Source organism: Staurois parvus, unplaced genomic scaffold (genome assembly GCF_062004578.1).
Source record: "Staurois parvus isolate SC_StPar_1 unplaced genomic scaffold, SC_StPar_1.0 ptg000387l, whole genome shotgun sequence".
Classification (NCBI taxonomy): domain Eukaryota; kingdom Metazoa; phylum Chordata; class Amphibia; order Anura; family Ranidae; genus Staurois; species Staurois parvus.
In genome coordinates, this window is record NW_028318183.1 from 8,114,596 (window position 1) to 8,129,407 (window position 14,812).

Here is a 14,812-nt window from a genome sequence, read left to right on the forward strand (position 1 = left end):
CAATATAAATGCACAGGAGAGGGTTAACTTAGGTATTTAAACATCCTGGCCAAACTGCAAACTTTGTCTAGCCTTGGCCCATTCATCTGGTGTTGTCCAGTCCCCTCTAAACAAATATGTATCTTCTAAGTAAGTTTCCTGTGTTTCATCTGAAATCTCTCACACCGCTGGTAAGATATACAGCTGGTTATTTTTTCCATTGGTTATATTCTTTCTATATTAACCTATAATTGTTTGAATAGTGATATTTCAGATGACAAAAAGTTCTCCAAAAAACTCAAGATTTGTAGAGCTCGCAGAAAGAAATATTGAAGATAAAAATTGGGTAAGAAGAATAAATGTATATTATCATTGAAATGACCATGGGACTTACTGGTATATAATTATAAAAAAGCAATATGCAAAGTACTGTTTTTTTTAGCAACCAATAAACAATCATCCTCAGTTTATCACCAGAATGCACTCATCAATGTAAATTTTCAAATACTGTATGTCGAGTTCAACATTTGAATGACCCAATTTCTTATTTATTTTGGGAAATAGTAAGAAAGGCTAAAATGATTATAATGCTTTTGTTTTTTTAATAACATATTTGTATACTTACCTTCTCTGTGCATAGGGTTCCCCAAGTCACAAGGGGACTTACCAGAGAGATGCTTTTTGTGGTAGACCATTTACCTGGATACTCATTTTTGAGTATTATGACATCCCAGGCACTGTATCAGAGCGTGTGAGTATCCAAATTTCTTTCTTATGCTGGCCATATACAGCATGGCTCTGATTTCAGCTTATTCCTGCAAAATCAGCTGAAATTAAACCTCGGGTGGCCCTGTAGGCACCACCTGGCTTGACAAAATTCAGTGTAAAAAGTTATGTTGCTGGGCATAAAATTCTTAGCTGAACATTGACTGCAGCCAATCAGATGTAGGCACTGTTCAGGTATTCTGACAACCACAGGAGAAGCAACAGTCAGAATACAATAGCCAGCAGGGAAGATTTATTCATTACAGCTATCTGTTTAGCATAGATGGGGGAATCTATTGATTTCCGTTGTTCAAACCGTAGACCATAAACTATTCTTTTTTTCATTCAGCCAGTGGGCAGAATGAAAAAAAAACACAAAAAAACTAACAGATTACTTCATCAAGGTGGATGGAGGAATTCCCCCTCCCAGCAAATTGGCTGCAGCCACCAATCAATGGAAAATTTTCCAACATGTCCCTTTGACAAAGGTCGATCAAATGGTCAAATTCTGTCAAGCAAAGACGGCCACACATTCCTGCTGAAATGGTAAATTTTCAATCAGTGTATAGCCAGCTTTAGACTCTCTGTATGTCTGAGTGCTGAAGACACCCTTACCTGCTCCTCATCAATCTGCCATAAATAAAAAAATACCATACATTTTCTTTTCTTTTTTAATATGTTTTATTGCTATTGTCTACAAATACAGAAAATACAGACATAATCAGAGAAGACTGCAGATATATAGTAGTCTACTATATATGCTTAGGATTAAATTTTAAAATTCAAAGACAAGGCAATTACACATAAGAGCATGTTAAATTGGAGAAGGGATTCCCATCTCACTGTTCTGCACTTTCCCATAAGATCTACTTAAAACATTTTGGAACACTTATTCACCTATAGGTAGGGAAACATACAGAACCAATTTTACCATACTTGTCCACTATTTAGGAATGTGCAACAGACCCCTGGTCATCAGATCTTAGCAACCTGGTAAAAAATGAAGTAAGCATTCCAGTTCCTCACTTCAGAGTTGAAAATAATATCATTTTTTCATTATGGGAGTAGCTGTTGAAGCTTCTATACTTAAGTGTGGCAGGATCTAAATAATGGCCAACATTAGAGGTCTGCTAAACAGGGGATTATTACATACATTATAAAGAAATCACTGTCCTTCAATACTTTAAATATATAAATGCTTTTCCCGACCTCCAGCTCAGCATTTAACACCGGAGAGAGAAAGATACAACCTATGTGAAACTACAATTCCCAGCATGCGTGAAAAGGGCAATAAAAAGTTGGGATAGGGCTCATCAAGTGACTACAACAGCTTTGATATACAAAACACATCCAGGTTTCAACATATGTTTCAGTGTAATTTTTTTTTTTTAATGAGTGTCATGTCTAAGTATTATATTTAAGTATGGATTACCAAAAAATTTATACTATTTGATTACACATCAAATAAAACAACAAAATTACAATTTTGTAGGTGGAAGAACACCTTTACTCAACTCTTGAACCCTCAAATGACAAATTTTTTTAACTTCTTCAATGCCCTTTTGAAGTTCTTGCGATGGATCATTTTGAAGGCGAGAGCGCAATGCCTCCATAATTTTATATTTATCTGACATCTTAGCACATATTACAAAGGGAAATCCAAACTTGGTCTTGTATTGAGAATTTAGGAGGCCAAGTGTTTCCCGTTCTCCACTTGTAAGGGTGGTGAGACCGGCTTGTCTTTGCTCCTGCTGGGATTCTATTGTTAATGATCCACTTGTTAATTCTCTCCCAGCCAAATCAGGATGACATCTCAGGATACCTTTTTTGCCTATATAAAAATAAAAAAATAATTGAAAAAATGGAAAAATCTGGTGCAACTTTTCACCTGATGAGAGATTTTTAGTAAATAGTGTCACAATAGCAAACAACAACAAAAAGGTTACACTTTATTGAGTGCTACCAGTAGGGCTTTTGTTGGCAAGGTTGTGATTATATGGCAATAAAAACATTTGGTCAGTACACTGGGTAACTAAGAGAATAATGTAATAAGCTTGTGGAATTTATGGCTTCCCTCAAGCAGGGACAAGATAAGAACTTTAGGATATTTCCAGTCTTTTCAAGCTGAACTCTGCAAGTCTTTGATGTGTCCCAGCCTACAGAGCTGGTCTATTCTTATGCCGGGGTGGTTGGTGGAAGTGTCCTGCAACCATTGTTAAATACAGAGAAATAATTTCTAAGGTGACTGTTGTTTTTTAACACTGTCCAAGCACACGGAGGGGGTGGGTTGTAAGCTGGATGTCTAATGGGAAAGCTCAACATTTCTATTCCAAAATGTTTTTTCCTCTCTCCATATATGTATTAGAACCCAATGGGTTAATTTACTAAAGGACATAGGCTGTCCACTTTGCAAGTGATATTGCAAGGAAAGTTGTACTTTGCATGGGAATTTTCCCAAAAGCTTAGTCAATGTTGTGAAATTTCACTGCTAAACTAATTTTTGCTTGAACATGATTGGATGATGGAAGTCAGCAGAGCTTGACTTCATTCACTAAACTCTGTGGAATATTCTCTTGCAATGTGCAACTTCCCCAACAAAGTGAACCGTCTATTTGCCTTTATTAAATCAACCCCAATAAGTGGAAAAAGTGGACTTATGCCAGCCATAGAAAGCTTGATATCTCAATTGACAGATAGATTTCTATAAATTTTTTAATCATCAGAGCTGCGGACCTCATTGTGTTATGCTGATAATGGCACACACTTGTTACTTCTGAGAAAAGGACAGGGATCCACTCAGGGAGATTTTATAAATGATGCCAGTGACTGCCTAATACAGTACGGTTCAACAATGGCTGGTAATTTATTTATTATAAGTACTTATATAGCGCTGTCAATTACACAGCACTTTTACATATATATATATTGTACATTCACATCAGTCCCTAACCCTCAAGGGGCGTACAATCTGAAGTCCCTAATTTATACATACTAGAGCCAGTTAACCTACCAGCATGTCTTTGGATTGTGGGAGGAAACTAAAGTACCCAGAGGAAACCCACACAGGCACAGGGAGAACATGCAAACTCCAGGCAGGTGGTGCTGTGGTTGGGATTCAAACCAACATCGCCAGTACTGCCATGGGGAAATGCTAACCACTTAGCCACTGTAATCACCATTGACACTCAAAATAAAGAGCTCTACTTGTGTTGGCTATCTATAGTCAGCTTTAAACCAAATACAAAAGGCAGACATGCCCAAAATGCAATTGTCAACTTTCCCATGTGCAGAACATATAAAAAATGATATTTACAAATAGGCCAAATTAAAAGGATCCAGACAGCAAATGCAACGAGAAGCCAGAAAACACCTCTCTAGGTCACTATAGGTATACTTCCTAAAGGATGTGCAGTGTAACCTATTACTTGTTTTTACTAGTTTCGTGTATCACCAATCACATTCAAATATCAAATAGACAAATCTGAAGCTGATTGGAGGCTTTGAGAAATAGTACTGGTGTTTTTTAGTTTTCTGTTTCAGAGACAGCTTATATGTTAACCCCTGTGTATACTTATATGATTGTAGTAAGGGCATTAAACTGTCAGCTCACCTGGGTTTTGAAGCAGTTTCAGGATTTGATGGTGCTACATAGGTTAATCAATTATGGATCATGTTCATTTGTGCATGTTAGGAAGATGTACTCATGTACACCACGTGAAACTCAGTTATATTAAAGTGATCCCTTTTTAAGACTGAAGAAGAACCCAGCAGGAACACCATATGACATTGGGATCATAGAGAATAGCTTAGATGTCACAGTAACAAGACTGAATGTGCTGTCCTATTCCCTAACCAAAATATATATGTGTCATTGGTACACCTTCACCAGCTTCAAAGCTATGTCCTATGTCACATAATATTCCACAAACATTACATTTGTTTGGGGACTGTTACCCTTCACAGGGTATCTTCATCATGGCATACATGACATATGCACCCCTTAGCATCACTTTAAATACTTCAGCCAGTCTAACCCAAGATTAGTTTAATATGGCTTTGACCTGCCCTGTCTGTGACTGGAGCAACAACACAATGTTGAGGTTATCTGCTCTCTCCTGCTGTCAGTAAGCTGTGTGCACAAACTCCATTTTTGAAGATTGGTGTCCGTTTGTGAACCAGCGGTAATAGATCGCTGCTCAGTTCTCCGGCATTCTCGGAGAACACAGTTCTCCTGTGAATGCAGTTTATGAAGCAGTTCTCCGAACGAAGGGAGAACGGTCTCCAAACGCTGGAGAACGGTCTACAAACTCTGAAAAACGGCTCATTTTACTATAATCTCTCCAGATTACAGTAAAAGATCAGTTTACTAAACAGAGGTAAACTATCTCTGCTTAGTTTTCGGTCCCTCCGATTCTCCAGCTCTGGGCTGGAGAATCTGGAGGGAGAACACAGATCTCCAGAGAAGGGCTGACATGATCTCCTGAGTGTCATAAACTGTGAATGACCAGAGAATAGCTGAGATCTGTTGAATCGCAGCTATTCTCTGTGTCCTAAACGGACACCTTAGTTTCTGTTTTAAAAAAACACCCTAATTTCGCCTTCCCCAATGACTCCAATACATTAACCCAATATGGCAACATACAGCTGAAATTTCCCAATTTTGCCAACATTTTAAGGAAATTAAACTTTTTGGTTTGTCTCTCTAGTTCTACTTAAAGAGAACTAGGGAGACAAACCAAGAGTTTTGTACTGAAACACGGCAGTTTTTTAATAACTGTAACACATACACAAGGTTTAGGGGTGGTTCTAGGGTCATCAAGAAGGTAAAATAAAGTGGCCTGTTGGGTTAAAACTCAATTTGGGCTGCCTGACAGTTTAAGCCAAAGGTCACCTTACCTTAGAATGCATGGCTAGCATATAGCAATGTGTATACCGTGTGATCCAGCAAGATTGTTCACAATTTTATGTTGCTAATTGGTTAACATTATTAAAATTATATACAAAGAAAAACACACAAACATAAAATACTGCTAAATAACTAATTGAAGGGTGATGTGAGGAGGAAATGGAAATGAAGGTTTCTCTGTCATTACATGCTGACTGTACAAGCTCAGGATTGTAGACACTGCAGGGCGATCATGATAAACAGGATGCCGGGACTGTAATGTGCCTGGAGCTGCCTCATGTTCCATGTAACTCTTTGATATTCATATACCCAGCAGCCCTTTACACACATTGTTCTACTATAAGATCCTTTCCCACACATACTCAGATATAAATTTCGAAAAAAGAACATATCCAATATAGAATGTAAAAACATTTGCCAGCATACGGAACCATATCTGTTCTAGACATCCAAGAGAGTGTATACGGATAGGCTGTGGATTAACGGTACACACGTTCCTGAAAAAATTTGGTTTTGAGGGTATAGTTATAGACTTGGAGGGTTGGTCTGTCATGGCCTAGGAAATGGAGTTCTAAAGAATTTGATAAACACTAGACCATTTCTGGTAACCAGGGAGGAAGATATGGTATTTGCAGGGGTGGACTGACCATTTGGAAACTTGGGCACTGCCCGAGGGCCCAGGGTCAGTAGGGGGCCCCATGAGATGCACCTGGTACCTTTTCCATAGGCTTTTTTGAGTTTGGGCAAGGACACAGGGTCCCCATGATCCCCTATTGCCTGGGGGCCCCATGAGTTGTCAGTCCGCCCCTGAGTAGTTGGTGAGTAGAGCTTCTAGATCAATGTAGACCTAGAGATGAAACACAAGCTATAGGAAGATATATACTGTATATTAAAACAATCACATTCTTGAAGAAGTCCCATGATCTGTGACGCACCGCGTCGGAGGATGGAGTCAGGTGATGTCACTTCCGGTCACGGCCGAGACCAGAAGGTGGTATTTTTTCTCAGCTTGGAATGCAGATAAGAAAGAATTTGTAATTTTACATGTGAGTGGAATATGTTTGCTCTGTTAGAGCACCTATTGAGCCATATGGAGGGTTGATAACTACTCGATTAAGAGGCATACAAGTGGGAAGAGAATGATATCCAGAGTGTGGGGTTATATTTTTAAAGCGCATTTGACCTTTATGTGAATATGGGTCTCAATTTGAAGTGAGCAGCCAATCTGCACATACGGTGGAGCACAATTTTATTTAACACAACGGTGACACCAATTGGGAATAAGGACTGAAACAACACAGATCTTTGCACACATGTGGATAATATATTTATTTGTGTGGACTGAATATATAAGCAGTTAAGTATTTACTTTGTCAGCACAGATTTCTTGTACATACACACAGACTGTATATTTGTGGTGTGGATTGCATATGATTTTTATATTTAAGAATTAATTATGAGCACAAATTTATTTATATGGGCCTATCAGGGGTGGACTGACAACTCATGGGGCCCCCGGGCAATAGGGGATCATGGAGCCCCTGTGTCCTTGCCCACACTGAAACCACACCCAAAAAAGCCTATAAAAGATACCAGGGGCATTTCATGGGGCCCCCTACTGACCCGGGGCCCTCGGGCAGTGCCCGAGTGCTCTAATGGTCAGTCCGCCCCTGAGGCCTATACACCACGGGGATGACGGTGTATGTGGGACATGTTTTTGTATGTGGTATATTTATGTTGTATTTATTAAGTGCTTATTTATGAGTTTATCTATATTATTTCCATGCACATTTATGTTATTTTTGCTCAGATGAAGTATGATTATGGCACTGAATTATCATATACACAGCTAGTGTTTTTTAGTATTGGTTAATATTAGATTTGCAGCACCAGGTTGTGGTGTCAATTTTACTTGAAATATTACACACATTTGGTTTGATTGCGCTGCACCAAAAAATTAGGTCTATATACTGTATATTACTTTTTAAGTTTTATTGATGAGTTTTTTTGGATCTGTTTAAGCGTGATTTCATCTTTTGGTCATAATCATAAATACAGCTGATTTTAAAAAAAGGGGAATTGATAGAAAAAATACATTGACACTATTGTTTAGCACCAAGTAGGACCTCCTTTTTTTGGGAACAACCTGAAATAATTGCTTCCTGTAGCTTCTGGTTAGACCTGTACAGCATTTGGGACATAGTTTAGTCTATTCATGTATACAAAACATGTTTGGGCTATATATATTTGGGATGTCTTGCTTGAATAACCTGCTTCACATTATTATGCCACCTTGCAAATGTATATTTTTTAGACCCATTAGATTTGGCAAAGCCTGGTGCCTAGAAGACGCTGGTGATGTGAGAGCCATTGTATTTGAGCCCCCCTCTCTGGGTACTACATATAGGCATTCATATGGCTTTCCATCAAAATAACCAAAGGCCCACATGCTCATTGCCCTTGGTAAATGTAAATGTAATGTAATGTAAATATCAATCCAAAAGTCCATTGAGCCTAACTGGTGTCTCTTTGGAGGAAGACATATTAAAAAAAGGGGCAGCCAATGGATTGACTGGAATTTGTGGATACATTCTATATGAGAATTATTAAATGAGACCAGTGTGGAAGTATACAAATCTCACACTAGGTGGATCAGCTCTAGACATAAATTACTAATACAATAGCTAACCTTCCCTAGGATTCTTTGATTAATCCAAAAGCCTTAGGTGCAATACATCTTCCTGGAACGACACCCAGGTCATCTGAATCCTAAAATTCTCTTTGTGAATATCTCAATGGTTTCCTAACAAAGACATCTATTAGTTTTTCATCTGTACAATAGCTACTAGTATATAATCTAGTAGAATAATTATATCATTACAACCATTTATTTTAAAGGAACAAAAGTTGAATTTGAGGGGTAATTTAAAGTAAATATAGATAAATTATTTGTTTTAGATTCTTACGTCAAGCTTTCCCCTTTGTACCTAAGCTTCTGACATTTTATCTGAGACCTATGCCTGTCTATGACTGGCTTAACCGCTTATACGCTGCCCTATAGCAGAAATACTGCTACAGGACAGCAAAGGTGAGCAAAATCACATATATATAAGTGATTTTGCATTCCCGTGCCGCCATTCATGGCCATGGCTGTCAATCACCAGGTCCTTGCCGGTGATTACTCGCCTGCATCGGGTGATTTCTGAGGATCTCTGACAGGGAGGAGAACTGTTTTGTTTACAGTTCTCATCCCTGTCAGCTCGGGCACACTGCTTTGGATGGCTCGCACAGCACAGCCATTCAAAGCAGTGTGATTACAGTGAAGCACACTGACACAGCCCCCTAGTAAAACACTCTCAGCACACAGTTAACCCTTTGATCACCCCTCAAGTTAACCCTTTCCTACCCAGTGCCATTAGTACAGTGTCAGTGCTTTTTTTTCTTTTTAGCACTGATCACTGTATTGTTGTCACTGGGGATGTCAGTGACACCAAGACAGTTCCCCCCAGTGTCAGAGTGTCTGCCGCAGTCCTGCAGTCCCACTATAAGTCGCTGATCACTGCAATTACTAGTAAAAATAAAATATTAAAAAAAAATCCCAGTATATATACCACTGTTTGTAAATGCTATAACTTTCACGTAAACCAATTAATTTACACGTATTGGGATTTTTTTTTAGCAAAGACATGTAGCAGAATACATTTTGGCATAAATTTATGATGAAATTTGATTTTTTAATTTTTTTTACTTGACATGTTTAATAGCAAAAAGTCAAAAATATTGCTTTTTCTCAAAATTGGCAGTCATTTTTTTTTATAGCGCGCAAAATTAAAAACGCACAGGTGATCAAATATCACCAAAAGAAAGCTCAATTTGTGGTAAAAAAGGACATAAATTTCACTTGGGTGCAGCTTTGCATGACCGCGCAATTGTCAGTTAAAATAACGCAGCGCCGTAACGTAAAAAATGGCCTGGCCAGGAAGGGGGGGGGGGGTAAATCCTCAGGAGGGCAAGTGGATAAAGTTGCCCATACAGAAAACTAAAAATCACACTAACCTAATCACTGCATTATTGCTCTTTCCACAAAGCTATTAAATAAAAAAATGAAAACTGCTTTTTGTAGCCCCCCTACACCTAAATGAGCATTTACCCAGGGGCAGACTGACCATTTGAAACTCAGGCACTGCCCGAGGGCCTGGGGTCAGTAGGGGGCCCCATGAGATGCCCCGGTACCTTTTTCATAGGCTTTTTTGAGTTTGGGCAAGGACACAGGGGCCCCATGATCCCCTATTGCCCGGGGGCCCCATGAGTTGTCAGTCCACCTCTGCATTTACCCCTTACTGTGTGGGCGAAATCCTACTACAAGGAAGCATTTTTCTTTCCCTGGTGTTCAGCTTTAAAGAGCCCTTGTCACAAACTTCACAAAGAGCTGAAAAGAATTGCAGAAAAAAGGCACATAAAAGGTAAGTATTTAAATTTCTTATTTACAGTGTTTTCCTTTCTATAAATTATTTTATTCACTTATAATATGCTCTGCACTTGCTAGAAAATATGACTACTCCAGAAGAGTCAATTCCCTAGTATAGCCCCTTCCTCTTAGCAGCACTATCTTTCATTCTGGAAATGTCTAATTACTCTATGTGCTGGCCCAGCTCCTCCATCCCTCCCTTCACCTGCCTACATAATCTTTTATGTAGCTGCTGTTGGAGGAATGGAGGGAAATACTATAGAGTGCCACTTGAATAACAGCTCTGAGTCTGCTGACATCCCATCCAAGATGGTGACATCCAGCAGTAGTCTCAGAGCTTTTGGATGTCTACACAGTGCAGGCTTGTATAGATAAATAACATGCATCAAACTTATTCAATCCACATATAATCATAAGGGAAGATATTTTTTTAAATGAATGGTCCAGGGACAACTGTTGTGAAAGGATTAGGTAGATTTCCATTGCTGACCTCTCCTGTTGAGAATTTGATCCCTGGCTGTCATGTGATGCTTTGGCTTCAATACTTTGAGACAATGAATGGTAACAAGCATAGGGATAGGAAATTCTGACACTTTTCTGACACTCCATCACAACGCCTTGTTCCAGGTCTGGGACTGAGTGATTTGAAACCAGAAAGATGCAGAGCACCCTCTTGGAGCCCTCTTCTCAGTTCTGGTGGATACATGTCCTGCTCAGATTGGCAGGAATGGTGAGATTTATTAGTGGTAACAGCACTTACAACCCACCTCAACATAAAAAGTGTGCCACCGCAGAGGATGATGCCTGAATTCACTGCAGGTGAAAGAGCTTACTCCCCCCATGGAAAAGGCAGAGTCACCAGATATTTATTTTAAAAAATGAATTAGCATTTGAGAAAACAAAACCTGGAAATTCCATTTACTTGTAAAGCAACTTTCCTATATTGATTTTTCCAGCTGTTATACTTTAAACTGTACATTCTATTGTGCTTAAACACACTTCAGACAAATTGACATATAATTATAGAATGTATAACTTTCCATATTTTTAAATAATATCATTAGTGACCTAATGAGCAGGTGCATCTATGTGTATTATTTGCACTGCTTTTTTCTGTTATACTCATGAGGGGCTGTTCACTTCTCAGTGCAAAGAGATCTACAGATTTCCATACTGTCCAGCCATCTCTTCTGCTCTTTTTGTTAGAAAAAAAAACCTAAAAAAAGGATATAGAGGATCTGATGACAGTATAAGCATAGTCTTACTATACACATTTTCTTTATCCACCTGTTTGGTAACCGTACCAGGGGTGATGGCTAACTCATTTTAAACACCATCAATTTATGCAGCACTTTACATATATATATATTCTTCATTCACATCAGTCCCTGCCTCCAAGGAGCTTACAATCGAAGTCTCTAACCAGGGGCGGACTGACAACTCACGGGGCCCCTGGGCAATAGGGGATCATGGAGCCCCTGTGTCCTTGCCCAAACTCAAAAAAGCCTATGAAAAAGGTACCAGGGGCATCTCATGGGGCCCCCTACTGACCCCGGGCAATGCCCGAGTTTCCAAATGGTCAGTCCACCCCTGTCCCTAACTCACATTCACACATACTAGGGCCAATTTAGACAGGAGTCAATTAACCTACAAGCATGTCTTTGGAGTGTGGGAGGACACCAGAGTACCCAGAGGAAACCATGCAGGCACAGGGAGAATATGCAAACTCCAGGCAGGTAGTACTGTGGTCGGGATTTGAACCGAAGAGCCTAGTGCTGCTAGGCAGAAGTACTAACCACTTAGCCAGTGTGCTAATCACCTTTCACTGATATGAACTTCCAGATCTAAGAAAACAAAGTGTGATTGTCGGGCCATCACTACAGTACAAAACATATAATTGATGCTATTCCGTTGTAATAAATAACAGCCATAAAAGATCAATAACAGATTTTAAAAAATACAAAATTAAAACTATTAATATGAAAAAGATCACATTTTTATTATTACGTCTTACTTTATTATATGATATACAATGTGTTTTGGAAAGTGGGGCATTTTAAGGTTTGTTAACTGAGCATATTGCACTTTGTGTTCCATGAGATTCTGTATTCCACCATCTGGAGCCAAAAGACTGGACTCATGAATTACAGACAGCACATTCCAGACTCTCTGGTACATTTGGGTCATTAATATGGAAGAAGAAGAGAACCTATCCTACAGGATGTTGTCTTTGCCTTTCTCCCCTTTCATCCTCCTCAATTCTCCTCCTCTTTTGTGTGGCAAGGTACTTTCTCTTCATTCTTGGCCCTCCTTGCTGCTCCTCCTCTTCCTAATCTGTGACTGATTCTTTGGAAACAAGGTCTTTGCTTTTGTGCATTCCTAATTTGTGTTATTCAACCTGCTGGGAACACCTTCCTGCAATTGATGGAGTGAATGGACAGGCAAGACAAAGTGAAAGAGATGTTGACCTAGAGTCAGGTTGGTTTAGTCAAGGTCTTCTCGGGAGATAACTGATTAACCATTTCAACACCGGGCAATTTTACACCTTCTTGCCCAGGCCATTTTTCACGTTTCAGCGCTCTCATACTTTGAATGACAATTGCGCGGTCAACAGCGTCATCATATAACTGGCATGGCGGTGAACAGGGACACTGACTGGTGATAGCATGAAAAAAATATATATATATATTTTTTTTTTTTTTAATTATTTTTTATTACATTTTGTTTTGTTTTTAAGATTTTTTTTTTCATATTTTACTATGACCAAAGTAGTACAATGTTACCATAGTAACATTGTACTACTTTGGGGAAGTGATCAGTATTTTTTTTTTTTTACACAATTTGCTTATAGCAAAGAATTACTTTGCTATAAGCAAGCATTTACCTGAATGACATCGATTCATTCAGGTTTTTTTTTTTTTTTTTGTGTGCTTAGCTGTGATTTGGCCACAGCTAATCACATGACATGTGCATGTGACCATTCACAGCTAGACACTACTATACAATGGATGGCATGAATGAAGCCATCCATTGTATACAACTGTCATGTGACCTGCTGTGATTGGTCACAGTAGGTCACATGGTACCAGCAACAGGGGCCGGTACTCAGATCTGTCATCGGCCGTGTCTGAGGTACACGGCCGGTGATAGATCACGCCGCTGCGCGGCTCTGCAACCGCGCAAACTGCGCATGTGCGGGAGGACGCCAAATGGCGTACACCCCGGAAAGCTAATGCATTTTTGCAGCCGCCAAACGGCTATAGGCCGGGCGGCTAATGGTTAAAATATAAATATTTATCTGCAGAAGGTTGTAAAGTATTTGCTGAGGAGAAAATGGTGAGAAAATAGGATGGTTTCCTTTGTTAACAACCAAAGATGGTTACAGACAATACAGAATGATCAGATGTTTTTGCAAAATCTGTCATCTCCTGATGTCTTCTGGTGCATCTTCATACCCAAAGTCAATGATCAAGTTGCATAATCGTTCCTATTTGGGATATGGGAGGGGAAGACATGGCTTCAACAAATACAGTGTCAGACAGTATTTAACCTGTCCGATCACTGTTTCTCCCAAGACCAGTCAGACAGGAATCCCTCAGGCTGCCCCAGAGACACAAAATTGCCACCCAATTGGGACAAAAAAAGAATTTGCATAGCTGAATGGGTTATGTGTGCATGGATGCAAAAATGGGGCACTTAGTGACTGGGGGCTGCAATGTCTGCCACAATTAATATTTCAGATTTTCTCACTTCTTGGACTTACTGTAGCTCTGAAGTTTGGATGAATGAAGAAATTCAAACATGAGCTTCAATTTTAGAATTCAGTGTTAATGTGTACAAGAGGATACGCACCCAGCCATTTTGGACATTTGTTTTATAATGCATGTAAGAGGTATGATGAGCTTAGGTTATAATAATACTATGACCAGCCAAACTAGTAAATTAAAAAATTATTATCATCTCAGTTTATGGTTTTCCAGCATGCAGCTGTGGTGAAAGGTGCCACATTCCATATTGTACAAAACATTGATAGATATTCCAAACTGTAACATGGATTTTTAACCAGTTCCCTATTGAGCCAATTTTGTAATTTCTCTCTTACATGTAAAAATCAGTATTTTTTGCTAGAAAATTACTTAAAACCCCCAAACATTATCTATAATTTTTAGCAGAGGCCTTAGAGAATCATTTGGTGGGTTTTGCAATTTTTTATGCCACATGGTATTTGCACGTTTTTTCAAATGCTATTTTGTTTTTAGAAAAAATACACATTAATGAATTTTATTTTACACAAACACTATATAATGCCTATTTTTTTTTGTCAAAATATAAAAGATAATGTTACGTTGAGTAAACAGATACCTAACATGTCATGCTTTGAAATTGCATACACCTGTGGAACCAGGCCAAACTATGATAACAAAAAAATCCTCATAGTTGACTCTTTAAAAGCCTTTACAGATTACCAGTTTAGAGTTACACAGAAGGTCTGGAGCGAAAATGATTGCTCTCGTTCTGACATTCGTGCCGATACTTCACAAGTGTGGTGTGACCACCGTTTACATATGCATGTGGCCAGGGGCGGACTGACAACTCATGGGGCCCCCTGGGCAATAGGGGATCATGGGGCCCCTGTGTCCTTGCCCAAACTCAAAAAAGCCTATGAAAAAGGTACCAGGGGCATCTCATGGGGC

At 39.1% G+C, this 14,812-nt stretch overlaps 1 protein-coding gene across 1 annotated transcript in view; it reads right to left on the reverse strand.

The window, feature by feature from the left end:
- Positions 1-1,401: 1,401 nt before the first annotated feature.
- The window catches only part of URAD (ureidoimidazoline (2-oxo-4-hydroxy-4-carboxy-5-) decarboxylase), a 37,235-nt gene continuing 23,824 nt past the window's right edge, over positions 1,402-14,812 (reverse strand). The window contains exon 2 of the mRNA XM_089685772.1: positions 1,402-2,575. Within this exon, the coding sequence (XP_089541898.1) occupies positions 2,223-2,575 (353 nt within the window). The 3' untranslated portion in view covers positions 1,402-2,222. The remainder of the gene's footprint in view (positions 2,576-14,812) is intronic.